At 40.4% G+C, this 26,322-nt stretch overlaps 1 protein-coding gene across 5 annotated transcripts in view; it reads left to right on the plus strand.

The window, feature by feature from the left end:
• The window catches only part of LOC137425122 (host cell factor 1), a 148,703-nt gene that overhangs the window by 94,389 nt on the left and 27,992 nt on the right, over positions 1–26,322 (plus strand). For 3 of the 5 annotated variants that reach the window (XM_068113233.2, XM_068113234.2, XM_068113237.2), the window contains exons 17-21: positions 1,779–1,911; positions 2,025–2,138; positions 6,620–6,748; positions 8,683–8,843; positions 8,951–9,196. In XM_068113233.2, the coding sequence (XP_067969334.2) occupies positions 1,779–1,911; positions 2,025–2,138; positions 6,620–6,748; positions 8,683–8,843; positions 8,951–9,196 (783 nt within the window). The remainder of the gene's footprint in view (positions 1–1,778; positions 1,912–2,024; positions 2,139–6,619; positions 6,749–8,682; positions 8,844–8,950; positions 9,197–26,322) is intronic. The other 2 variants (XM_068113235.2, XM_068113236.2) reach the window with 2 other exon arrangements.

Raw genomic sequence — 26,322 nt, forward strand, 5'->3', positions numbered from 1 at the left:
TAGGTTTTGGTGAAGATTTGGATTCAGCTAGTAGAATTTTTTAAGTGAATTCACGATTGAGTAATGGGGCCAAAAACTATATATAGCAGGTTATCTTAAAAAGTTATGGACGGATTTGGACGAAACTTCGTGGACAGGTTGTGTGTGTGACGAGGACAAATCGATTCGATTTTGGTGAAGATGTGGATATGGATTTGGATATGACAATTAATTAATTTTTAAGTGATTCTTCACCATTGAGCGATTGAGCGAAAAGCAATATCTAACATAATATTTTAAAAAGTTATGGACAATCTATGACGAAATTTGCTGAACGAGTTGATTAGGTGACAAGAACAAGCCGATTAGATTTGGTTCAGGTCCGAATCCAGATCCGGCCTATCAATAGGATGCTAAGCATAAACTGTTCAGCCTGGTGGAGGTATGCGCTCCACCGAGTACCGTTCTCGTTTTAAAAATAGAATGGCACTCGGTAAAGCTCATACCTCCCTCTGCCATGCTGAACAGTTTACGTTTTGTGTCCCACTAATAAGCCGGATCTGGATTTTCACCAAAACATAATCAAAACCAAACCTCCCACAGATCTTTCCACGTCCCTGCTCTCAAATGTTGTGTTTGTGTCCTTCCCACTCTCTCCCCATCTTGTCTTCTGCTCCCCTTATTATATGTTTTCTGTGTCGGTTTGACTTTTTGTGTGATTAATGTTAGCTCTTTCACGAGCCTCGATCTTGTATACAAAAAAAAACACACCCAACGTGTCCACCAAGGTTTGCCCGAATTCGTCCATAACTTTGACATATCTTGCTCACAAACAAGACAGATAAACTAGAACAGCACTTGGTAGAGCAAATACCTGTGTCAGGCTGAACAGTTTACATTTTGTCTCCCACAGATAGGTCGGATCTGCATCCACACCATTACCAAAATCGAATTGGCTGGTTCTTGTGACCTACCCACCTCATCCACCAAGTTTTGTCATGATCCATCCACACCGTTTTGAGATACCGTTGTGTATATATAGTTTTTATCCTCATCTCACAATGGTGAAGAATCACTTAAAATTCTTGTATCTGTATTTTAACCAACATCTAATGATGTTGTTGTTGTTGTTTGGATGTCCCCAAAAAGGGGACCAACAAAAACAACAACAACCACGGTGCCCGAAAAAGGCCAACCCCCGCGTTGCGGGGAAAAATGGGCTCTAAAGGTGTTTTTTTTTTGTTTGTTTTTTAATCTAATGAATTTGTCCTTGTCAAACATCCAACCTGTGCACCAAAGTTCGTCTGAATCCGTCCATACCTTTTTGAGATATCCTGCTTCCAAACAAATAAACAGACAGACCGGAGTGAAAACATATCCTCTGCCCACCTTTGGTGGCAGAGGTTCAAAAAAAACAAACTCCCTAAGACATGAATCAATTTCTTCATCACTCATCACTCACACACACATGGTTGTCTTTGGAACCACCTTCCAGAAACTCTTCTATCTCACTCTTGCCTCCAGAACTTCAAGAAAGCAGTGCACCACCATCTATTGTCATCCCCAATTGTGATCCTTATTACCGCCACTAACCTTTCCTAACTTAACCATTTTACTTGCTAGTTTATTTGCTGTCCTCCGTCCTCTGTTAATTAATTCTCTTGATGTTTACCCCACTGTCAGTTCTGCCTTGCTCTACCATGAGCCTCACCCCTATAAAGGGGGGAAATCACGCAAGAATACCCATCATTCAACATCTTTGCATTACGATTTCTTTGTTCTCTACTCTCCATGTTTAGCCGGCTATCGGACGTTTGTGCAACATGCCGTGTTCTATTTCCACGGAGTTGAAGACTGATGAACAAGGACAGTCAAGTGGAAACTGTGACGGACAAGCAAAAGTGGTGGTTCCCACAATCACTCCAGCTATTGGTATTTATTTCGTGCATCATTTTTGCTGATATCATATTGCAACAGTTCCAAGTGGGTGTGAGAGTGTTCATTCATCATATTTGTCTTCAAGAAGCTCTTTTGTTGGTTGGCAGGGGATGCTGAAGGTAGCGGAGATGCTATTCCGGATAGCGTTCATGGAGAAACGGCCATAACTGGAACCACTGGTACAACCACAACAACGGCAGCCAATATGGGAGCATCACAGGGTGTGTGGCACAAACATGTTAAGGATTAAGTTCACAAGTAATAACACCATCTCCCCCTCTCACACTCACACCTACCCCTCCCACCCACCCTCCCCCCCCCCCCCCCCCCCAACCACTTTTCAACAATCAAATGTCGAACTCATACCAAGCATCTGATTCCCTGTCTTGCTGATTTTGAGTTTATTTTTAGAAAAGTTTTATTTTTAGGAATGCTGTGTAATTTTAACTTTTATGTAAATTGGCTCTTGGACATGTACGATTTACAAAGGGAAGAAACAAACGAAGGTGAAGTATATGTCATCATATCATCCATCTGTAACTTATTGTAGATACCAGACAAAGCAAAGCATTTAACAATACAGAACTCTGCCTGGTACTTAGATTATACTCGGTCTGCGAACGAGTGTGGTCTCACTCACTGACTGACACAAACTGCTTCGAGAAGGATGTGGCTCAGGAAATGAATTGACAATCCCTGAGGACAGTGGGTTTCAATTGTTGTTTTTTTTGTCTCGAAAAATGCGGCCCTTTCAACAACAAAATTTCAATTTTGTAATGTGGCCCTTTCAACATTTTGCATTTGAAAAATTCAGATTGTACTAAAAATACATTTTTGTAATTTAACATTTTATTTTGAAATGTTAAATTCACAATGCTATTTCATTGCTGTGCGAAGCTGCAGGTTTTTAGAAATATATATTTTTTGCCGAACTTGGCCCAGTTGCCCATTCCGAATCCCGACGAGCCGCATCAAAGCAGTCATGCCAGCCAACTGATTCTGGCATTCTGAGCAGAATATCAGGCCTATTTGCCATGTTACTGAATGCGGTGGAACGCAGGTGTCAATCAGGTGATGGGCTGGGAATTCCGTGTGCCCGGTTACCGGATTAGAAACCCCAACAGTGGTTGCCCGGACGCAGACCACGTTTCGCACTGGGCACTAACCGCCACAACCCAATCGGTCCTTTAACCCTTAAAGCGCGTCGGGCCACAATCGTGGCCGACATGTGTATGCAAATGAGTTGAAACTGATGTCAACCCAAAGAACGGATCATTACCTTTCTTGCAATGTACTCGTATAATACCCAAGTAACTTATGAAAGCGTGCTTCTAATTGGTGGGAAAAAGCCGATAACAAAAAAGTATTTCTGGCATACTAACCAGGAAATCCAGCACTTTAAGGGTTAATGGATGTTTATTGCCAATGTGGCTTGCGATCAAAGTGACTTGCGATTCCACTCTAATCATTCTGTGACCAAGTGGATTTATGACGGCATATTTAGCAAAAATACTGAGGTACCCGTGATACGCACGGGTGGGAGGCCAGAAGCAAACAGACAATGCAGCAACAGCGAATGCTAAAGCATGAAACCAATAAATTCCACATTCCTGTAGCACCTTCAGTCTCATGTCAGACATGGCCCTCAAGTTTGTGAAGGACTTCCATGAAAAACGTACCCATTGGCAAACAAACGGGTACGTTTGTTCCATACCCAGTCAATGGCGAATCTGCATATAGCGATCCGCGAATTCACATTTACAAAGTAGAAACTGTCACGGAATTTCGTCATTCACTTGAACTCGATATCTCTTTTTTCATTCCAAACAGCATAACTCCAATCACAAATGAAATAACATTAATATAAAAATAAACTTTTAACAACATTCGTGACATAAACAAATATTTCAATCCTGATGTGAAGTTCCGTACGGTTGGGTGAACACAATTATGAATTCAAAATCGTAATTGTATTCACTCAATTCCAATCATCAATTGATACTTTAACAAAATGATTAACACGATGAACGTTTAACGATTTAACATTACGATTGAATGACGGTTGTATTTGGATATTATCAAACCCACGCATTGCCGTCATCTGTCCACTTCTGCATTTGCGGCAGGTTCATAATTGTCATCAAAATCTAAACAGTATTTGTAGAATTTCAATAAAAGCCACATCACTGTTCATATCTGTAAATATTATTCCATCGTGTTTGGAAAAACTGGAAAATTGTAAAACTTGGAAAAATTGGAAAAACAATATAGCCAATTTTACTCCCAGGGGTCCCAGGAATACCCACCAAAAATATCGTTGCGATCGGTTGAGCCGTTTTTGCGGTACCTTTGAACGGACAGACGGACATTTGGTGAATTATGATAAGATGGTAAGGAGTACAAGAAGCAATAACAATTATTTTTACACTAAAACCCCTCCACACGCCCCGAGAATCGTAAGAGCGGTGGCTCCTCGTTTTAACTAAGCCTTAAGGCCTCAGACTTTCCACGCACACAGAGCAAGAGGAATTGCGAGACAAATACTGTCATAGGCTCAACAGAGTGTGGTGGTCCCTGAGAAGATATCCCGCCCGGTGGGAAAAACAGTTTGTGCTCGCAAGTGCGGCACAGGGAGATGGATATAACAGGTCCTGCATGCGGCTGGTCATGGCATGCGGTGGTGGCTTCCTTTCAGGGAGGGGTGGGGGAGGGTGCTTCAGGAGAATCCTTCACAGCAAAACCTCACGCAGCTTCCCCCCGTCAGGACGAAACGCATCTCTCTTGCTCTGCGGTGCGGCGCCTCCCCTTGATTTTACCATGGCTTGTCTCACCCCGTGATATTATTACCCCTACTCCGCACAGCTGCTATTGGCTGGTGAGCCCGGTTCATTGGGGGGGGGGGCATCCTGCCGTGACCTCACAGCTATGTAGATGGTGTTGGGGTGTCACGTTTCTCACCAAGACTCGTGCTTGCGGCCCAGCCCATCCTCATAAGGAATATTTAAGACAGATTAAAGATGGATGAAACATTAAAACGGGTTAGGGAAATGTTAAAGTGGGTTTAGACACACACATGTGGGAAATGCTGACAGAATCTTGCTATACTAATAATGGCGCATTTTCTAATATGGTCATTTTACCTCACTCTCACACTAAAAATCCACTATGGAAATAACTATCGTTACACTATGCAAAGTTAACCCGTAGAAAGCATTCCCACAACTATCATATCGATTGCTTTTTTTGATATTGATATACAGTCAACCCTCGTTAATCCGACCCTGTTTAATCCTGAAATCTCGCTATCTGACCAAAACATCCAGGAACAGATTTACGCCATTCATTTTATCCCTCTAAACCGCGAAATCGTTTATCCGTCAATCTTGCTAATCCGACATTAGGTGCTGGGAGCAAAGTAATCCGGATTAACAAGAGTTGACTGTACTCTGTTACAGAGCAGGTGCTGCCAAAGCAGTTTCTTGGCAAGGGTTGTACTATGTGATTTGCAAATGCCTTCCCAGCAGTAGTTGGGGCATTAATTTTAAATTTGGTCATGGTGCCGGCGGTAGCTCGCCTCCTTTTCGTGAAGGACCGTGGGATCTGTAACGTCAACCAACCAATGCCAGCAGATGGGCCTCTGAGTTTAACGTCAATCCGAGGGACAGCACACACATTGAATCACCGTGCCTGTGAAACACCGGGATGACAGTTTATAGTTGGTTCCAGGTTCAATCCCAGGCTACACAGCTTGGCCATCCTGCCAACCTATAGATTGCACTGATTGTCTCCAACTTGCACATTGAAGGTATAACATCAACTTGTGGTGAAATTATATGTAAAAATCTTGTGGTTACATTTGACAACTTTGCCAAACTGTGCTGAAGACTGTGTGGGGTTAAAATTAAAGTAGGCTGCCAGAGGGAACTTTATTAAAGCAGGTGTGCGTGCACACTCACACCAAAACCCTTCACTGTCCTTCCCAGAACGGGTGAGGTCAAAAATGTTTTTCATTTCAAGTAAGCAGGGTTTTGGTATGGGTGTACTTGCATATACATTGCAAGCTTTGTAATGAATGCAACTGCAACAGAATGGAGAGTTGAGGTTTTGACCCAATTCATTGCACACTGGGATGTGGATGTGGAATATTTTACTGTTGTCGTCCAGTTTTCGATCTTCTCTGCATGTTCATTGCTTCAAATGCACCTTTCCTGATGGTGGTTTGAGCTATTGGTTTCTGAAGGAAATTTTTACAAGAGAAAAATGAATATTACAACAAATGCAAAAAAATAGTGCCAACAACTTCAGCAAGTTATTGGCAAAAATAAATAATTCTGCACTTTGACACATATTCTCAGCTATTGCCTGATCGATATTTCTGGATAACGTGTCACTTTAAACAGTTGCGTATTTTTGTTTTTGTCCCATTTCCTGTTCTTTACAAAATTTATAGCTGTGTTTGATTTGAATGTGCTTTAAAAACTATTGCCCGTGGTGTTGGCTTTTAGATTGCTGAGTTAATAAATTGCTTTAAGAGGCAACCAATGGGAAGACCACTTACTCATAGTTTAATGACCCAAGTGCTTGGCACTGAAGTTTGAGTTGTGCCAAACAATATTATATTGGACTCCAGTTTTCTTCTCTGACTAATTATTATTATTATTATTCCCATATATTTGTCTCCGGAAATCTCGCTATCCTCCAGAGGGTCTCAATACATCATCAGATGAATCTCCCAGGACAGAAAATGTTCCTGGTTTAACAGCACTGACTGAAGTTGGTCCAGAATCTATGGACACCACTGGACCTGCCCCTCCCAAGACCCATGGGCAGGGTGAGTGGACTGGGGCACAAATCTACTTGTATAGTCAAAGTAACTTCCTGGAACTATTTCAATGTCTATTTGTAAGAGTCTGTTGCAGGGGTCTGAGCTGCCATTTTCTTTCAGCCTATTCAAACATGCCTTGCCTTGGAACCACAATGTACGCTCGCGGACTAATTAAAGTATGTAATTGAAATTTGTCTTCAGATTTGAGGAACGGAGCCGGTGGACTAAATAACTATCAAAATCTGGAGTGAAATCTGAAAAATTAAAGAAATTACCGATTCTTTTAACTAAGCGTGTGAATGAAAATATGAATGACTGATCGTTTTAAGGCCATTTTTCCCTGCTGTAGCGGGGGTTAGCCTTGTGGGCCCCATGACAATCATGGTTCCCTGTTTGAGGCAATGTTTTTATGGCCGGATGCCCTTCCTGACGCCAACACTTAGTCACCTCTTACGATGTGCAGAGATACGGTGCACCTATTCTAAATCGGGGTACACACCGGGATCATTCATCCCAGCAAGCTGGTACTCAATTTGCCGACCTCGGAAGGATGACAGGATGAGTCGACCCCCCTGGTATTAATTCAGCGATCGACCGGGATTCGAACCCAGGATCCTAGGATCCCAAGCCTGCACCCTCACCGCTAAGCCAACACCAGGCTATCTTATAAGTTATAACCAAGCGTGTAAGTGTATTTATTTAAAGACGGCTATGCTCCCACTTTCTCCATATTCTCCAAAACGACAACAGTACAAACACAACCTTTACGTTGACTTAGAGGTAATTATACTGCTCATTTAACGACATAACTCTCAAGGGTGAAAGAGTTTGTAGAAAAAATAATAATAATAAAGGTTTCAACCTTAGCTAGCTTATCGAAATATACACCCTGCGAAAAATTTAAAGCATGTGGTTTTGATCTTTATACCTATACAATTGTTTAGAGAGTGTGGTCCGGTTGTCTGACAACAAACCAGATTTTGAATATCTTTTTCACATGGTCAACTATACCTGGACTGCTCTAGAGTTGGAACACCAAGCAATTTATATATTCTGGCCCTTGATGGAAAAACAATCCATATTGTCTACCCAAAAGCATTACAGTAACATGTTCAATTTTGTTGATATTTCTGTTCAATATTTTGCAGCTTGGTAAATAAAATGTTTGTCTCTAAATATGTGCTTATCTGTGGTAGTCCTATATATTATGTTAAATCCCAGGCAAAGGGAGGGGAATGGGTGGGGTGGGAGGAGGCATTGGTAGGGTGGAGGTGGGAGGAGACAGGGTGAAGGCGGTAGGGGAAAAGTGGAGGTGGGAGGAGGGAAGGGAAAAGGGGGGGAGCTGGGAGGGGAAAGGGTGGTGGTGGGAGGAGGGAGGGAAATGTGGGGGTGGTGGGAGGAGGGTGGGGTGGGAGGAGGGTGGTGAATTGTAGGGGAAAGGGTGGAGGTGGAAGGGGTGGGGTGGAGGGAGAGGGTGGAAGTGGGAGAAGGAAGGAAATAAGTGAATTCACACTTTTCATTGTTCATATCTTCTGTATTATACATTGTAATACAGTACTGTAAATAAATGTAAAATAAACTACAAAAAATGATCCTTTAGTAAAATAAAACCATCTAAGTACTGGTCGATGGTGGAGAGTGGGTTCGGCGGTGAGTCACTGTGATCCGGAGGATTCTTCCCCTACCCCCGGAGGTAAGCATTCTGCTCTGACCGACGATGTAATAGAGAGTTATGGGTAAATAATCACGACATTCTTTGAAGCCTTTGTATCTAATTTTATAATAGATGTTACGAAACAACATTTACCGGGATGATGTTAAGCGAGGATACCCTGTGCATTGATTTATTTAGTTAGTTGCAATACTTCAGCTGACCTGACACCACTTTTTCTGTCTTTTGGTTGTTCTTTCCTTAACTTGCATCTAAATATCTTCCTCAGTGCTGCCTTCAGCACTGAACAGTGCAGGTCTGCCTGAGAGTGTCCATGGGGAGACTGCAACGGCCAGCACAACCAACACACCGACCATGGCCTCGTCATCCCAAACTGGTGTCCTCACAAGCGTTACACTATCAATGGTCACACCAGGACCCTCCACCAGTGTATGTAAAGGTTTAAGAATGAATAAATGTGCTTTAGTTTGCCATTCTCTAAATTCAATAGCTTCTTTCCATTATTTTCTCATTCCCCTGTCTTGTCATCAATCCAGCAAGAACCTTCCACAACCTCTGTCGAAAATCCTGCACCCGACTCTGCACAGATGGTTCCTCAGACTGAGGGAGTTACAACAGAGACTGGTATGCGTCAGGATCCGAAAGACACTGAGCCTCAGAGTGGGGATTCTGGAAGTCATACAGACGCTCTCCAAGATCCCGCAGATACGAGAACAGCCCTGCCAAATGTGAAAAGTGAATCGAAGGCTATACCAGAAAAAGATGATGTGGAGCACACCGAGGTATGAATCCAAAATGCAAACATGTTGACGATTAATTTAGATCATTATTAGGTCAACACAATTATAATGAAATAATCGGTTGTCCTCTGTGTGGGATTACATTGAAGATTTTTAATGCTTGGGAGAGGGGGTCTGGTGACAGATCTGTAATCTGGTGGTGAAAGAAGGCCGCATTCCAGTGGATTGGGAACTGAGTACCTTCGTCCCTCTATACAAGGGGAAAGGTGACCCTCTGGACTGTGGCTCGTATCGAGCGATAGTTATTGGAGCATGGAGTGAAGGTATTGGAAAGGGTGTTGGAGAGGAGGATAAGGAAGAAAGTGAAGATCGACGAAATGCAGTTTGGATTTATGCCAGGAAGAGGAACGACAGACGTGCTTTTTATTGTAAGGCAGCTGCAGGAGAAGTACATGGAGAAGAGGAAGAAGTTGTTTCTTGGGTTTGTTGATCTGGAGAAAGCATTCGATGGGGTTCCACTTGAAGTATTGACATGGGCATTGAGGAAGTTAGGAGTGGAGAAATGGTTGATCAGAGTAGTGATGGCAATGTATGAGAGAGCGCGCACAGCTGTAAGGATGAAGGATGGGCACAGTGGTGAGTTTGAGGTGAAGGTGGGAGTGCATCAGGGGTCGGTACTAAGTCCACTACTATTTGTAGCTGTGATGAATGTGCTGGCTCGGAATGTAAAGGAGGGTTTACCGTGGCAGTTGTTGTATGCAGATGATCTGGTGTTGATTGGAGAGAGTATGGATGGACTGAAGGAGAAGATGAACAAGTGGAAGGAATGTATGGAGGCAAAAGGTCTGAAGGTGAATATCGGAAAAACGAAGGTCATGGCAAGTGGTAAAGCATGTGGTGAGGTGGAAAGAACTGGGAAGTGGCCGTGTGCTGTGTGCAGGAAGGGTGTCGGAGTGAATTCCATTCAATGTACAATGTGCGCTGAGTGGGTTCATCAAAAATGTAGTGGTTTGAGAGGGTCATTAACCAGTGTGGCAGCTACATTCAAGTGTAAGGTGTGCACAGAGGGACCTGCAGATGGAGGAAATGTTGAGTTGGATCTTGGAGATGGTGTGAAGCTGGAAGGTGTGAAAACATTTTGCTACCTAGGGGACATGCTGAATGGAGAAGGTGGATCAGACTCGGCAACGGTTGCTGGAGTGAGATGTGCATGGAAGAAGTTTCGGGAACTGAGCGAGTGGTGTGCTGACGAGGAGGGGAGTGTCGCTGAAGCTGAAGGGAAAGGTGTATGCTGCATGTGTGAGAAGTGTTGTGATTTATGGGAGCGAGATATGGGTAATGAACGTAGAGCAGCAACGAAGGGTGGAAATGCGAATGTTTCGCTGGATGTGTGAAGTATTGTCGAGAGAGAGGAAGACAAATGATGAATTACGAAAGATGATGGGAATAGAGCCTGTGATGGATGTTGTGAAGAGAAACAGTTTGAGATGGTTTGGTCATGTGTTGAGGAAGGATGAAAATGACTGGTTTAGAAGAGTGATGGAAATGAATGTAGAAAGAAGTAGAGGACGGGGAAGACCGAGAAAGACTTGGCTAAAGATGGTGGAATAAGAAATGCGGACAAGGGGGTTAACAAGGAGAGATGCAGAAAATAGGGCAAAATGGAGAAGATTGTCATGGGGACCTCAAGGCTAACCCCCGCTCAAGCAGGGAAAATGGCCTTAAAATGCCTGTTGTTGTTGTAGAGGGGGTCTGGCACAAATAACATACCAAAGATGCATAGGTACTTTGAGTACTTTCAAAAGTAAATCAAAGGAACATCAAAATACAGAACAGTAACATCATTTAGGCCAGGACTTCTCTCTCCTAGTCTCTCTCAGTGATTTCAATTTTTCTCAACTCCTTTAATTGTTTTATCACTCTTTCAATATGTATGTCAATACATTTACTTGTATGGCATAAGCCTTCGTTTTCAATCCCCATGAAATTCCCTCCTTGTCATAAATATCATAAATAACATCATAAATATATTTTGTAGCAATTTTCCTTCAAAATAAAACTGTTGACCAGACACAAACATCTGCAATATGGATACCCATATAAAGTATATTAACTCCACCCACACATATTTATTTTACTCCTTAACTGTTATACTTTAACTGTTATACTCCCTCCTTTCATCAACCTGGATGCTTGCCTCATATTTCCTCCATTCTTAACTCTGCGTAGTTTTTTTTTCAAGTATCACATTATCCATTAATTTACAAAAGTCTTTTCCACTGCCTGTTGTTCTTCCCTCTTCCCTCTTTTCCCTTTTATAGTAATGAAATCAATATACGTTTTCAATGAACATCCCTGTCTAGCCATGAAATTCCACGAATTTGCTATTAATTGTGTTTGCTTTGAGAGAAATCTAGCAGGAAAATATTATTTTCATGTCCTTTGCTGAAGAATATATTTTTCCTCATTATTTTAACTTCCCCCAATGTGAAGGCTGAAACCTGGCCCATCTCAAGTTTGGTAACGTCATGTAAATGTGGGTGTTGCTGAAAAAGGTGTATGGATGTGTGTTCCATGGAGGAAAATGAGTTTCGCTGTTGTTCGGCGACGTCTGTAAAGCACGCTACGTGTTGAAAGAAGTGCCGTGTTTGGAAGACATGGGAGAAATCAGAAACCATTTTGTAAATGCAGAAAAATCAATGCAGAAAAATTTATCAGGATGTCAAAAAAATCAACATAATTAATCAACATAAAACCAGGCCATCTCTCATCAGCACAGCCATCATCTTCGTTCGCTCTCCCTCAGTGAAACTCGTGAATCAAAACTCAACGGCATTCCTTGGATTCCCTCCAAAATTCGGGTACCTATACTTGCTCTGGCAGCATGTTATTAGCAGAATTTGGCATGGATCCATCTTGATTTTTCCCGTTCAAAGTTCTCATTGCAAACAAAAGTCCCCAGACTTGGGTAAATAAAGCTTGCGTTTAAGCTTGGTGCAACTCTTGTTCACTGTCGGTTCAGGTAAAATGTATTTTAGGACCAAAGTTCTTTCCAGGTATTTTCAAAGTTCGTTCTTTCACGTTTCATAACATCACTAACCAGCCAGGCCTGGTCACAGCTTGTCCCATTCACCAATGCCTTCCTGTATACTGGTACACTCTCACAAATCAACTCGTCCAACTAGTGTATGTTCATTGCATTTTATGCAAATTCTGCTGGGGGGGGGGGGGTGGGGGGGGGGCGGAATGTTAGGGGTTTGAGCCGCTCGCACTGTTACCCAATTACTCGTCCACACCCTTTAGATTCACGTCATATCACCCTCTCAATGATGAAAGATCACTCAAAATTTAATAATCAACACATACCCCAATTTACATTACATCCTCACCAATATTGAATTGACTTGTCGTCCCACACTCAGTTTGTCCACCAGATTTCATCCACATCTGTCCACAAACTTTTGAGACACACACATAATCTGTCTACACCTTTCCGCAGTGAGATGGGGCTGTGGGGCAGACCAACTGAATACAAAGGAGAACGAAGAGCGTTTTGTCTCAAGAAAGATTTATCTGATGGCCCAGGGTAACAGACAGACAGACAAACAGAGGCGAACCCCAGGCCCCAGAATCGAATCAGATTATCCCCCAGATGTTCCAAAGGACACCAGTGTCCACTTCCCCCAGACTGGCACGGCCCCAGCTGTTCAGATTATAAAATGCAAACATTTGATGAACCAAAATTTCCCATTTCCCGGCCAATGAAATGCAACTCGCAAAATAAAATGCCAAAAATAGTTTGTCATCAAGGGTAAATTTTGCCAACCTCACGCAGAACACAACATACCCCAAGCGACACCAACTGTTCCCAATTTTCCAATGGCTGACAATAACACCAGCTCTAACTCCAATCCCAGACATTGATCATTTCAATTGGGCATTCAATTTACTCATGGTCGAAAATGAATAACACAACAGATGAAGCTGTTGCCGATTAGTAACACAACCACCGACCCCTGAATTACACAGTCGCTCACCAAAGCCACTCTCACAGGGAACCAGGCAGCTACGTTTCCTGCCAAACCACACAAGATGTCACACGCATATTTAATTATGTAGGTAACTCGAACACTCAACATATGCTGTTCTTAAGTCGCTTCGTCCACCCTAGGGTTAAAAATACACACCTGGACACCACTTCAACCTTCACAAAGCAAAAATTCCATACATCTCAAAATGTTTTATTCAACAAATCACACCACACCCCACTGTGTCACTGTTCACAAGATCTGACACAGCACAGAGGTCCCCCTGTTGATACCATTCACCATAGCATGACTGGCATGTTGTGCTACTCACTCGACAAAGTCACCACAATTCCAATTACCAGCAAGCCACAACATATACTAAGAGGTCGTCACCTGCTGACACTAGCTAGCCTGATCGAAAAATACTCGGCCACTTCCGGTGCTAGAGATCTTACATGCACTTTTTGTTGTGTATATGTACAATATATCTATTGAAATATTCACAAGCTTTGATCCTCTCGAGCTGAGGAAACCAGCCAGCTTTAAGCTTGGACAGCAAATGCCATACATTTTCGTCCCAAATTGAGGGCAAATTTTTACAATGGTTCTCAATTCATACATTGTCAACATTCATCTGGGTCACCCTCTAATTTCTTTTCAGCCAGCTATGGCCGCACGCGATTGGCCACCTCATTCCCTGGAGGTAGCTGGGCCCTAGCCATCCTCAAAAGAGGTTAGGTGGGCAATCGTTATCCTCATTATCATAACACAGCTGTTCTCAAACACACTGGTTCTAGCAGCATTAATTAATTATTATAACTCATTATAACTCTCATCTCGTATCGTTCCAGTATTTCCTTTCATTTTCAAATACTTTTTCAACTTTTATTTTCAATTTTCAACTGATTCAACTGTCAGTCCCAATTTCTGGCACGAGTCCAACCTTTCGGCTGCGGACAAACCCACGTCCCTGAGAGGTTTATCATCCTTCAGAATGTTTTCATTCCTCCTGCGTGTTCATTGAGCCCTTTCAGCCTCTGGGCTGAGCTTGTCTCAAACCATGTCTGTCTGAATGCTAATCGACAAACAGCTAGCACACACACAACTGTGTCTTTCCAATGCTAATGTTCTTCATTACAAGTTCAACAATCCTTTTTCATTCTGATTAGTCCTCAATGCGAAATCTTTGTGGATAAAATGCATTTTTCTCTTCAAACTTTTGAATCAAATCGTCCCAGTAACATTTTAACTGGTTTCCCAAATGAAAGCAACAGATTTTTCGTTTATAGTTATGCACCTCATTATAGTGTCTCATTACAGTTAGCACTCTGGACTCTCAGTTATTTTCGTCTTTCCCGACACGAGTCATCTATGAGTCGTCTAGGTACGTTGTTGTATGTAAGTTCTTCGACAGCCGCTCCAATTAACCCTGGCTTGATGGTACACACATCACACCAGGGCATCACAGCGGCTGCGGACACTGTGTTTCTGACGATGTTTTTTTCATTACATCACTGAGGTTTTTTCTTCTTCATTTAAATACTGGCGTGTACCCCGGTTTAGAATAGGTACACCGTATCCCTGCGTGTCGTAAGAGGCGACTCAAAGGGTTGGCGTCAGGAAGGGCATCCGGCCATAAAAACATTGCCTCAAAAATAGAACCATGACAATTTGGAGAAGATTGTCATGGGGACCGCAAGGCTAACCCCCGCTCTTGCAGGGAAAATGGCCTTAAAATGCCTGTTGTTGTTTGTTGTATTTAAATAACAATGGATCCAAGCCTGGCGTTGGTTTAGCGGTTAGGGTGCCGGCTTGGGATCCTAGGATCCTGGGTTTGAATCTCGGTCGATCGCTGAATTAACGCCAGGGGGGTTGATTCAGCCTGTCATCCTTCCGAGGTCGACAAATTGAGTTCCAGCTTGCTGGGATGAATTATCCCGGTGTGTACCCCGATTCACAATAGGCACACTGTATCCCTGCGCATCGTAAGAGCGTGACCAAGAGTTGGCGTCAGGAAGGGCATCCGGCCAATAAAAACATTGCCTCAAACAGGGAACCATGATTGTCATGGGGCCCGCAAGGCTAACCCCCGGTCTAGCGGGGAAAAATGGCCTTAAAACGATCATTCATTCATTCATTCATTCATTTATATAGCTGAAACTGAAATCACACTGTCATACTTTATCCTGATTATGTGATAGTTTTCTCTGCCTATGTCAACTTTGGGTTAGAACATCAGTCTCACTAAAGACATTGTCAAAAAGACATTATCGGTCTCATTGACTTTTCTATTATTGAGGCAATGTCCAATACCTTGCCTGTGATTTGAAACAAAACCCAAAGCTTTTCACTTCAGACCTAACTTGTCCTGCGATGGTTTCACTCCCATTTCCTTTTCATCCATGAAGTGCACGGAAGTACCTCTCATTGGTCTACTACTTCACTCTCCTTTCCCGGATGGTTTCCCATGTCACTTCATGCAGGCAAAATAACTTCACAATATAACAATGGATCCAAGTTTACAATTTACAAATACTGCACACACACGTGTCATCCAATGACCACAAGATACAGGGAAAACAAAGTACACACACCTACTGGGAAAACAAAGATTCAAACAACGAGTACACACACCTAGTTTCAAAGACTTTATCCAAACAATGAACACACAACCACTTATTTTGCATCCGATTCAAGAACATCAAATTTCAATACGTTTCTGTTCCGGCTTCATGGCGGAGCATCAATTCCCAATTGTATCAATCAGTACAAATTATAATTTTCCAGCTAACAACTTCAAGCAACACAATTTATCCACTCTACTCACACACTTCATGAGGAGCCAACAACACCATGATTGTCTGATCAGGACAATATCTCAATCGATGAGAACCACCGCAACAGCACCGCGGTAAATCAACTCATACACCAGCTTCAAACCACAAAAAATCAACTGTTCAACGCATACTCAAACTTTACACATACCAACAATGACCAACGAGCACGAGCATTAAATCACTTCACATTGTTTCGGGCGACGTTACCCTTGGGGCTGGAAGAGGGTAGAGCATATGACAGTGAAGTCCACATGGGGATTCAAAAGGTCCCTCACCTGTTTACATAAGATTTGAGCGCTTGAGTTCACCATCATTGATTGATGGAACCTCCATCTCCAGCCCGAGAGCATCAGTCGCCCCACGTTGGGCGCCATTAATTGACGGATTCATTTGGATCATTAATAGGTCAACACAATTATAATGAAATAATCGATTGTCCTCTGCATGGGATTACATTGAAGAATATTTTTTCTCGGGAGAGATACTTAGAGTTACAAGAACATACCAAACATACAGAGGTACTTAGAGTACCTTCAAAAGTACATCAAAGGAACATCAAAATACAGAACAGTAACATCATTTAGGCCAGGACTTCTCTCTCAGTCTCTCTCAGTGATTTCAATTTTATACTCTCAAACATGGCCGATTATCTCATCATCAAGGCCACAGCAGATGTAATGTTTTGAATTATGCCGCATTAGTCCAAATGTTGTGTCCCGTACAAGCAATAGGGATTTGCAGACATCTTGGAGCCCAGGGCGTTTTGACCTTTGTATGGACATTCATATATTTATTTTTAAGACCATTTTTATTGACCACAATACAATTAACTAATTTGCCAACATTTGAATTCTAATTCACAACCATGTAAAATGGTACACTATTTCGTTTGGCATTTAAGATGCAACATTTGCGAGATGTGAGTACAAAGGTGTTTGCATTTATCAATTCAAAACAGAGCCCGCTGTGCTCCAGACATCTCCTGCAAACACTTCAAGTGAGGAGTTGGCGGCTGGCCTTCACCCCACCCTGCCATCTCACCAACAGCATGGCTGGGGCACAACAATCTCGGAGCAGAATTCATGAACTAAATAGTCTCCAATAATTATTGGATTCATGAATGTTGATTGATTATAATCAATCACCTTTATGATTATCCAATTAAAATACATTTCTTTCAATCCTGACAAATCTCACACTCTCACTATGTCTCTCCGAAAACACCGACTGGACAACCCTCCCATCTACTTTCTCAACAATCCTCTCCAAGAAGTTCTGTCGCTCAAGCATTTGGGTCTCACTATCTGCCATGATCTTTTCTGGGAAAACCACATTTCCAAGCTGGCCTCCAAAGCCAGTCGCCGACTGAGCATCCTCCGTCGTGCAAAGTCCTTCCTTGGCACACCTGAGCTCCTCACCACATACAAGGCTTTCATCCGCAGCTTAATGGAATACTGTTCTCCCCTCTGGGCCAGTGCTCCTGCCTCACACCTAGCTCGGCTTCACACTGTTGAAACCAAAGCTTTCAGAATCATTGGAATCTCCCGCTATGAAGCTAACTCCGAGGGTCTTTCACTCACTCACCGCAGGCAGGTTGGTGGTCTTTCTGTCTTCTGCCGACTCCTCTCCGGCCTTGCTCCCCCAGCTCTCTCTGTGCTCTGTCCCCCAAATATTCCTGCAGGTCACTCCCTTCAATCCCACTCCTCCCTCCAGGTCTTTAAAACAGCTGTTCACCACCATCTCTAATCTTCCCCCATCCAAAACCTTGATCTTTTCTACCCCCGCTAATTCACCCCAGATCCACTTTTTTGATATTCCAACTTCTTTGCTGGAAGTCCTTGCAGTGTCCATATGTTTTATACCTCTCCCACCTCCCCCCAAGCCCTCTCCCATCCACAGGTCTCTCGATGTCCTTGCTCTCAAATGTTGTGTTTGTGTCCTTCCCCCTCTCTCCCCATCTTGTCTACCGCTCCCCTTATTATATGTTTTATGTGTCGGTTTGTCTTTTTGTGTGATTAATGTTTGCTCTTTCACGAGCCTCGATCTTGTATCCAAAAAATATATATATACATTTCTCCTTTTTAACATCCTTACTGAGTAAAAACAATGCCAGTGTGTCTGTTGGTGTGTGTGTCTGCCTGTACATGTGGATTGAAATCTTCGACAATGTCTTGCTGCAAACAACAGCTAGCAACTGCAAACAACAGCTCAAAAGCAATATTTTTATGATGTATACCCTCTTACAGTGAGGGGGTGGATGGATAGGTGGATATTAGAGTGACGAGCTTGTCTCGATGTTTATTTACGATTACTTCTGGTTGGTCCCACTGGCCATGTTTATATTGTTATTTTTGTACTGGCATGAACTGTATATGTCCAATAGGATGTTGCAGACGTAGCACAGTTACTTTTCAACTGTCTCGTTGGTGTTTGCTTAGCGGTTAGGGTTCCGGCTTGGGATCCTAGGATCCTGGTTTCGAATCCTGGTCGATCGCTGAATTAACGCTAGGGGGTTTGACTCAGCCTGTCATCCTTCCGAGGTCGGCAAATTGAGTACCAGCTCACTGGTAATTCCCTGTGTGTTGCAAGAGGCGACTAACAGGGTTGGCGGCAGGAAGGGCATCTGGCCATAAAACATTGCTTCAAAAAGAGGACCACGTGCCCAAAAAAGGCCAACCCCTGCTCTGCAGGGGAAAATGGCCTCTTAAGGCGGATCTGTCTCGTCTGGGTTTGATTCCTGATCCGACTATAAACTGTTGGATTGTTGCATCATCATGTGCTGTCCCTTGGCTATATGTTCATCTCGTCGTGCTGTCTGGTAACATTAAGTTGGCGGACATTAAAGATCCTATGGTGTCTTTCATGAAGTGCAGGTGAGTTTTTTCCAGCACCCTCAAATTACAAATGCCTGTCACCTTCAGTCAAACATCAGGCCTGTCTAGCTGATTCTTAAGACTTAGGCCATTAACTTTCCAGCCAACCTGACAACAAAGTGTGAATAATTGAGGCCGTTACCGAGGTAGCGTTGTAGTTGTAGTTGTAGTTGTGGTCGTCATTGGAAGTAGTTGTAAGAAGTAACTATTTGCATGCAAGGGTAAATGTATAGTGTATTTATTGCCGAATATTGTACACCGCACCTTTCCTATGCCATCTCCAGGCATTGCAAATCGTCATTGCTGGGCACCGAAGGGGGCTCGGCAGTGACGCACACTGAAAGGGAGTACTCAGTTTTCACTCTCGTTGTTTGTTGTACACCGCTCCTTTCCTATGCCATCTCCAGGCATTGCAAATCGTCATTGCTGGGCACCGAAGGGGGCTCGGCAGTGACGCGCGCTGAAAGAGAGTACTCAGTTTTCACTCTGGTTGTTTGTTTTCTTGTTGTACACCGCTCCTTTCCTATGCCATCTCCAGGCATTGCAAATCGTCATTGCCGGGCACCGAAGGGGGCTCGGCAGTGACGCGCGCTGAAAGAGAGTACTCAGTTTTCACTCTGGTTGTTTGTTTTCTTGCTTTCTTGTTTTCTTGCTTGTTTGTTGTACACCGCTCCTTTCCTATGCCATCTCCAGGCATTACAAATCGTCATTGACGGGCACCAAAGGGGGCTCGGCAGTGACGCACGCTGAAAGAGAGTACTCAGTTTTCACTCTGGTTTCTTTCTTGTTTGTTGTACACCGCTCCTTTCCTATGCCATCTCCAGGCATTGCAAATCGTCATTGCCGGGCACCAAAGGGGGCTCGGCAGTGACGCACGCTGAAAGAGAGTACTCAGTTTTCACTCTGGTTTCTTGTTTGTTTGTTTTCTTTCTTGTTTGTTTTCTTTCTTGGTTGTCCGGACGATATCTCAGCCATCCTTTGAGCTAGGAAGCTGAAATTTCGGCACAGTCGTGAGCAAGTCCTTTGTCAAATACGGTATTTTTTGTTTTTTGAATAATCAATTAATTGAGGAGTTATTTAATTATTAGCGTTTAATTAAGTACTTATTTAATTAATTAAATTTCATTTCTCTTCTGACCATTATTAACTCAGGCACCTTTTGAGTTAGGAAGCTGATATTTGGACATGCCAATGACCAGGTGATTTGGCTGCAAAGGATATTTTTGATTTATTAATTAATCAATTAATCGATTAATTATTTAATTATTCGATTAATGACCCAAAAAAATTTTTTTTTTAAGTTACAGATTCTGATGAAATAGTGGTAGTTTATGTGTTCTCTGACCAAATTGATTAATAATTTAATTTTTTTATGATTATTATTTATTTATTTTCATTATTAATCATTTATTTATTTTCTTTCTCATTTGGCCAATATCTCAGGCACCTTTTGAGCTGGGAAGCTAATATTTGGACATAAGTGACCAAGTGATGTGGCTATCAAGGATATTTTTGATTTATTGATTAATCATTTCATCTATTAATTATTTATTGATTAATCGATTAATTATTTATTGAGTAATCAATTAATTATTTAATTTTTTATAAATGACTTATTTAATTAAATTTCTAAAAGATACATCTTCGGATGAAGCACTAGTGGTTTAGTTATGCGATTAGCCAATTGATTATGAAAATATTTTGTGATAATCTTTTATTGATTTTAATTATACAATTAATCAATCAATTAGTGTACACCTCTCCCTCCCAATGCAGCCTTAATGAGCTGCACTGCGGTATTGCCGGGCGCCGGAGGCGCCCCGGCAATGCCGCGCTGCAGCATATTTAATTATTTGGCATGGGGCGGTGTACTTTGAATGTATGTGTACTTGTTTGTTTTCTTGTTTGTTTGTCCGGGCGATATCTCAGCCATCCTTTGAGCTAGGAAGCTGAAATTTCGGCACAGTAGTGAGCAAGTCCTTTGTCAAATACGGTATTTTTTGTTTTTTGAATAATCAATTAATTGAGGAGTTATTTAATTATTAGCGTTTAATTAAGTACTTATTTAATTAATTAAATTTCATTTCTCTTCTGACCATTATTAACTCAGGCACCTTTTGAGTTAGGAAGCTGATATTTGGACATGCCAATGACCAGGTGATTTGGCTGCAAAGGATATTTTTGATTTATTAATTAATCAATTAATCGATTAATTATTTAATTATTCGATTAATGACAAAAAAAATTTTTTTTTTAAGTTACAGATTCTGATGAAATAGTGGTAGTTTATGTGTTCTCTGACCAAATTGGTTAATAATTTAATTTTTTTATGATTATTATTTATTTATTTTCATTATTAATCATTTATTTATTTTCTTTCTCATTTGGCCAATATCTCAGGCACCTTTTGAGCTGGGAAGCTAATATTTGGACATGAGTGACCAAGTGATGTGGCTATCAAGGATATTTTTTATTTATTGATTAATCATTTCATCTATTAAGTATTTATTGATTAATCGATTAATTATTTATTGAGTAATCAATTAATTATTTAATTTTTTATAAATGACTTATTTAATTAAATTTCTAAAAGATACATCTTTGGATGAAGCACTACTGGTTTAGTTATGCGATTAGCCAATTGATTATGAAAATATTTTGTGATAATCTTTTATTGATTTTAATTAAACAATTAATCAATCAATTAGTGTACACCTCTCCCTCCCAATGCAGCCTCAATGAGCTGCACTGCGGCATTGCCGGGCGCCTGAGGCGCCCCGGCAATGCCGCGCTGCAGCATATTGAATTATTTGGCATGGGGCGGTGTACTTTGAATGTATGTGTACTTGTTTGTTTTCTTGTTTGTTTGTCCGGACGATATCTCAGCCATCCTTTGAGCTAGGAAGCTGAAATTTCGGCACAATAGTGAGCAAGTCCTTTGTCAAAAACGGTATTTTTTTTTTTGATTAATCAATAAATTGAGGAGTTATTTAATTATTAGCGATTAATTAAGTACTTATTTAATTAATTAAATTTCCTTTCTCTTCTGACCATTAACTCAGGCACCTTTTGAGTTAGGAAGCTGATATTTGGACATGCCAATGACCAGGTGATTTGGCTGCAAAGGATATTTTTGATTTATTAATTAATCAATTAATCGATTAATTATTTAATTATTCGATTAATGACAAAAAAAAATTTTTTTTTTTAAAGTTACAGATTCTGATGAAATAGTGGTAGTTTATGTGTTCTCTGACCAAATTGATTAATAATTTAATTTTTTTATGATTATTATTTATTTATTTTCATTATTAATCATTTATTTATTTTCTTTCTCACTTGGCCAATATCTCAGGCACCTTTTGAGCTGGGAAGCTAATATTTGGACATGAGTGACCAAGTGATGTGGGCCGTGGCTATCAAGGATATTTTTGATTTATTGATTAATCATTTAATCGATTAATTATTTATTGATTAATCGATTAATTATTTATTGAGTAATCAATTAATTATTTAATTTTTTTTTAATGACTTAGTTAATTAAATTTCTGAAAGATACATCTTCGGATGAAGCACTAGTGGTTTAGTTATGCTATTAGCCAATTGATTATGAAAATATTTTGTGATAATCTTTTATTGATTTTAATTATACAATTAATCAATCAATTAGTGTACACCTCTCCCTCCCAATGCAGCCTCAATGAGCTGCGCTGCGGTATTGCCGGGCGCCGGAGGCACCCCGGCAATGCCGCGCTGCAGCATATTTAATTATTTGGCATGGGGGCGGTGTACTTTGAATGTATGTGTACTTGTTGTACACCGCTCCTTTCCTATGCCATCTCCAGGCATTGCAAATCGTCATTGCCGGGCACCAAAGGGGGCTCGGCAGTGACGCACGCTGAAAGAGAGTACTCAGTTTTCACTCTGGTTTCTTGTTGTACACCGCTCCTTTCCTATGCCATCTCCAGGCATTGCAAATCGTCATTGCCGGGCACCAAAGGGGGCTCGGCAGTGACGCACGCTGAAAGAGAGTACTCAGTTTTCACTCTGGTTTCTTGTTTGTTTTCTTGTTTGTTTGTTTTCTTTCTTGGTTGTCCGGACGATATCTCAGCCATCCTTTGAGCTAGGAAGCTGAAATTTCGGCACAGTAGTGAGCAAGTCCTTTGTCAAATACGGTATTTTTTGTTTTTTGAATAATCAATTAATTGAGGAGTTATTTAATTATTAGCGTTTAATTAAGTACTTATTTAATTAATTAAATTTCATTTCTCTTCTGACCATTATTAACTCAGGCACCTTTTGAGTTAGGAAGCTGATATTTGGACATGCCAATGACCAGGTGATTTGGCTGCAAAGGATATTTTTGATTTATTAATTAATCAATTAATCGATTAATTATTTAATTATTCGATTAATGACAAAAAAATTTTTTTTTTTTAAGTTACAGATTCTGATGAAATAGTGGTAGTTTATGTGTTCTCTGACCAAATTGATTAATAATTTAATTTTTTTATGATTATTATTTATTTATTTTCATTATTAATCATTTATTTATTTTCTTTCTCATTTGGCCAATATCTCAGGCACCTTTTGAGCTGGGAAGCTAATATTTGGACATGAGTGACCAAGTGATGTGGCTATCAAGGATATTTTTGATTTATTGATTAATCATTTCATCTATTAAGTATTTATTGATTAATCGATTAATTATTTATTGAGTAATCAATTAATTATTTAATTTTTTATAAATGACTTATTTAATTAAATTTCTAAAAGATACATCTTCGGATGAAGCACTACTGGTTTAGTTATGCGATTAGCCAATTGATTATGAAAATATTTTGTGATAATCTTTTATTGATTTTAATTATACAATTAATCAATCAATTAGTGTACACCTCTCCCTCCCAATGCAGCCTCAATGAGCTGCACTGCGGTATTGCCGGGCGCCGGAGGCGCCCCGGCAATGCCGCGCTGCAGCATATTTAATTATTTGGCATGGGGCGGTGTACTTTGAATGTATGTGTACTTGTTTGTTGTACACCGCTCCTTTCCTATGCCATCTCCAGGCATTGCAAATCGTCATTGCCGGGCACCAAAGGGGGCTCGGCAGTGACGCACGCTGAAAGAGAGTACTCAGTTTTCACTCTGGTTTCTTTCTTGTTTGTTTGTTTTCTTGGTTGTCCGGACGATATCTCAGCCATCCTTTGAGCTAGGAAGCTGAAATTTCGGCACAGTAGTGAGCAAGTCCTTTGTCAAATACGGTATTTTTTGTTTTTTGAATAATCAATTAATTGAGGAGTTATTTAATTATTAGCGTTTAATTAAGTACTTATTTAATTAATTAAATTTCATTTCTCTTCTGACCATTATTAACTCAGGCACCTTTTGAGTTAGGAAGCTGATATTTGGACATGCCAATGACCAGGTGATTTGGCTGCAAAGGATATTTTTGATTTATTAATTAATCAATTAATCGATTAATTATTTAATTATTCGATTAATGACAAAAAAATTTTTTTTTTTAAAGTTACAGATTCTGATGAAATAGTGGTAGTTTATGTGTTCTCTGACCAAATTGATTAATAATTTAATTTTTTTATGATTATTATTTATTTATTTTCATTATTAATCATTTATTTATTTTCTTTCTCATTTGGCCAATATCTCAGGTACCTTTTGAGCTGGGAAGCTAATATTTGGACATGAGTGACCAAGTGATGTGGCTATCAAGGATATTTTTGATTTATTGATTAATCATTTCATCTATTAAGTATTTATTGATTAATCGATTAATTATTTATTGAGTAATCAATTAATTATTTAATTTTTTATAAATGACTTATTTAATTAAATTTCTAAAAGATACATCTTCGGACAAAGCACTACTGCTTTAGTTATGCGATTAGCCAATTGATTATGAAAATATTTTGTGATAATCTTTTATTGATTTTAATTATACAATTAATCAATCAATTAGTGTACACCTCTCCCTCCCAATGCAGCCTCAATGAGCTGCACTGCGGTATTGCCGGGCGCCGGAGGCGCCCCGGCAATGCTGCGCTGCAGCATATTTAATTATTTGGCATGGGGCGGTGTACTTTGAATGTATGTGTACTTGTTTTCTTTCTTGGTTGTCCGGACGATATCTCAGCCATCCTTTGAGCTAGGAAGCTGAAATTTCGGCACAGTAGTGAGCAAGTCCTTTGTCAAATACGGTATTTTTTGTTTTTTGAATAATCAATTAATTGAGGAGTTATTTAATTATTAGCGTTTAATTAAGTACTTATTTAATTAATTAAATTTCATTTATCTTCTGACCATTATTAACTCAGGCACCTTTTGAGTTAGGAAGCTGATATTTGGACATGCCAATGACCAGGTGATTTGGCTGCAAAGGATATTTTTTGATTTATTAATTAATCAATTAATCGATTAATTATTTAATTATTCGATTAATGACAAAAAAATTTTTTTTTTTTAAGTTACAGATTCTGATGAAATAGTGGTAGTTTATGTGTTCTCTGACCAAATTGATTAATAATTTAATTTTTTTATAATTATTATTTATTTATTTTCATTATTAATCATTTATTTATTTTCTTTCTCATTTGGCCAATATCTCAGGCACCTTTTGAGCTGGGAAGCTAATATTTGGACATGAGTGACCAAGTGATGTGGCTATCAAGGATATTTTTGATTTATTGATTAATCATTTCATCTATTAAGTATTTATTGATTAATCGATTAATTATTTATTGAGTAATCAATTAATTATTTAATTTTTCATAAATGACTTATTTAATTAAATTTCTAAAAGATACATCTTCGGATGAAGCACTACTGGTTTAGTTATGCGATTAGCCAATTGATTATGAAAATATTTTGTGATAATCTTTTATTGATTTTAATTATACAATTAATCAATCAATTAGTGTACACCTCTCCCTCCCAATGCAGCCTCAATGAGCTGCACTGCGGTATTGCCGGGCGCCGGAGGCGCCCCGACAATGCCGCTCTGTAGGATATTTAATTATTTGGCATGGGGGCGGTGTACTTTGAATGTATGTGTACTTGTTTGTTTGTTTGTTTTCTTTCTTGGTTGTCCGGGCGATATCTCAGCCATCCTTTGAGCTAGGAAGCTGAAATTTTGGCACAATAGTGAGCAAGTCCTTTCTCAAAAACGGTATTTTTTTTTTTTGATTAATCAATAAAATTGAGGAGTTATTTAATTATTAGCGATTAATTAAGTACTTAATTAATTAAGTAACCCTGGTGTTGGGTTAGCGGCTAGGGTGCCGGCTTAGGATCCTAGGATCCTGGGTTCGAATCCCGGTCGATTGCTGAATTTACGCCAGGGGGGTTGACTCAGCCTGTCATCCTTCCGAGGTCGGCTAATTGAGTACCAGTTCACTGGTTATTCCCTGTTT

This window comes from Myxine glutinosa, chromosome 4, assembly GCF_964187855.1.
Source record: "Myxine glutinosa chromosome 4, kmMyxGlut1.1, whole genome shotgun sequence".
Classification (NCBI taxonomy): Eukaryota; Metazoa; Chordata; class Myxini; order Myxiniformes; family Myxinidae; genus Myxine; species Myxine glutinosa.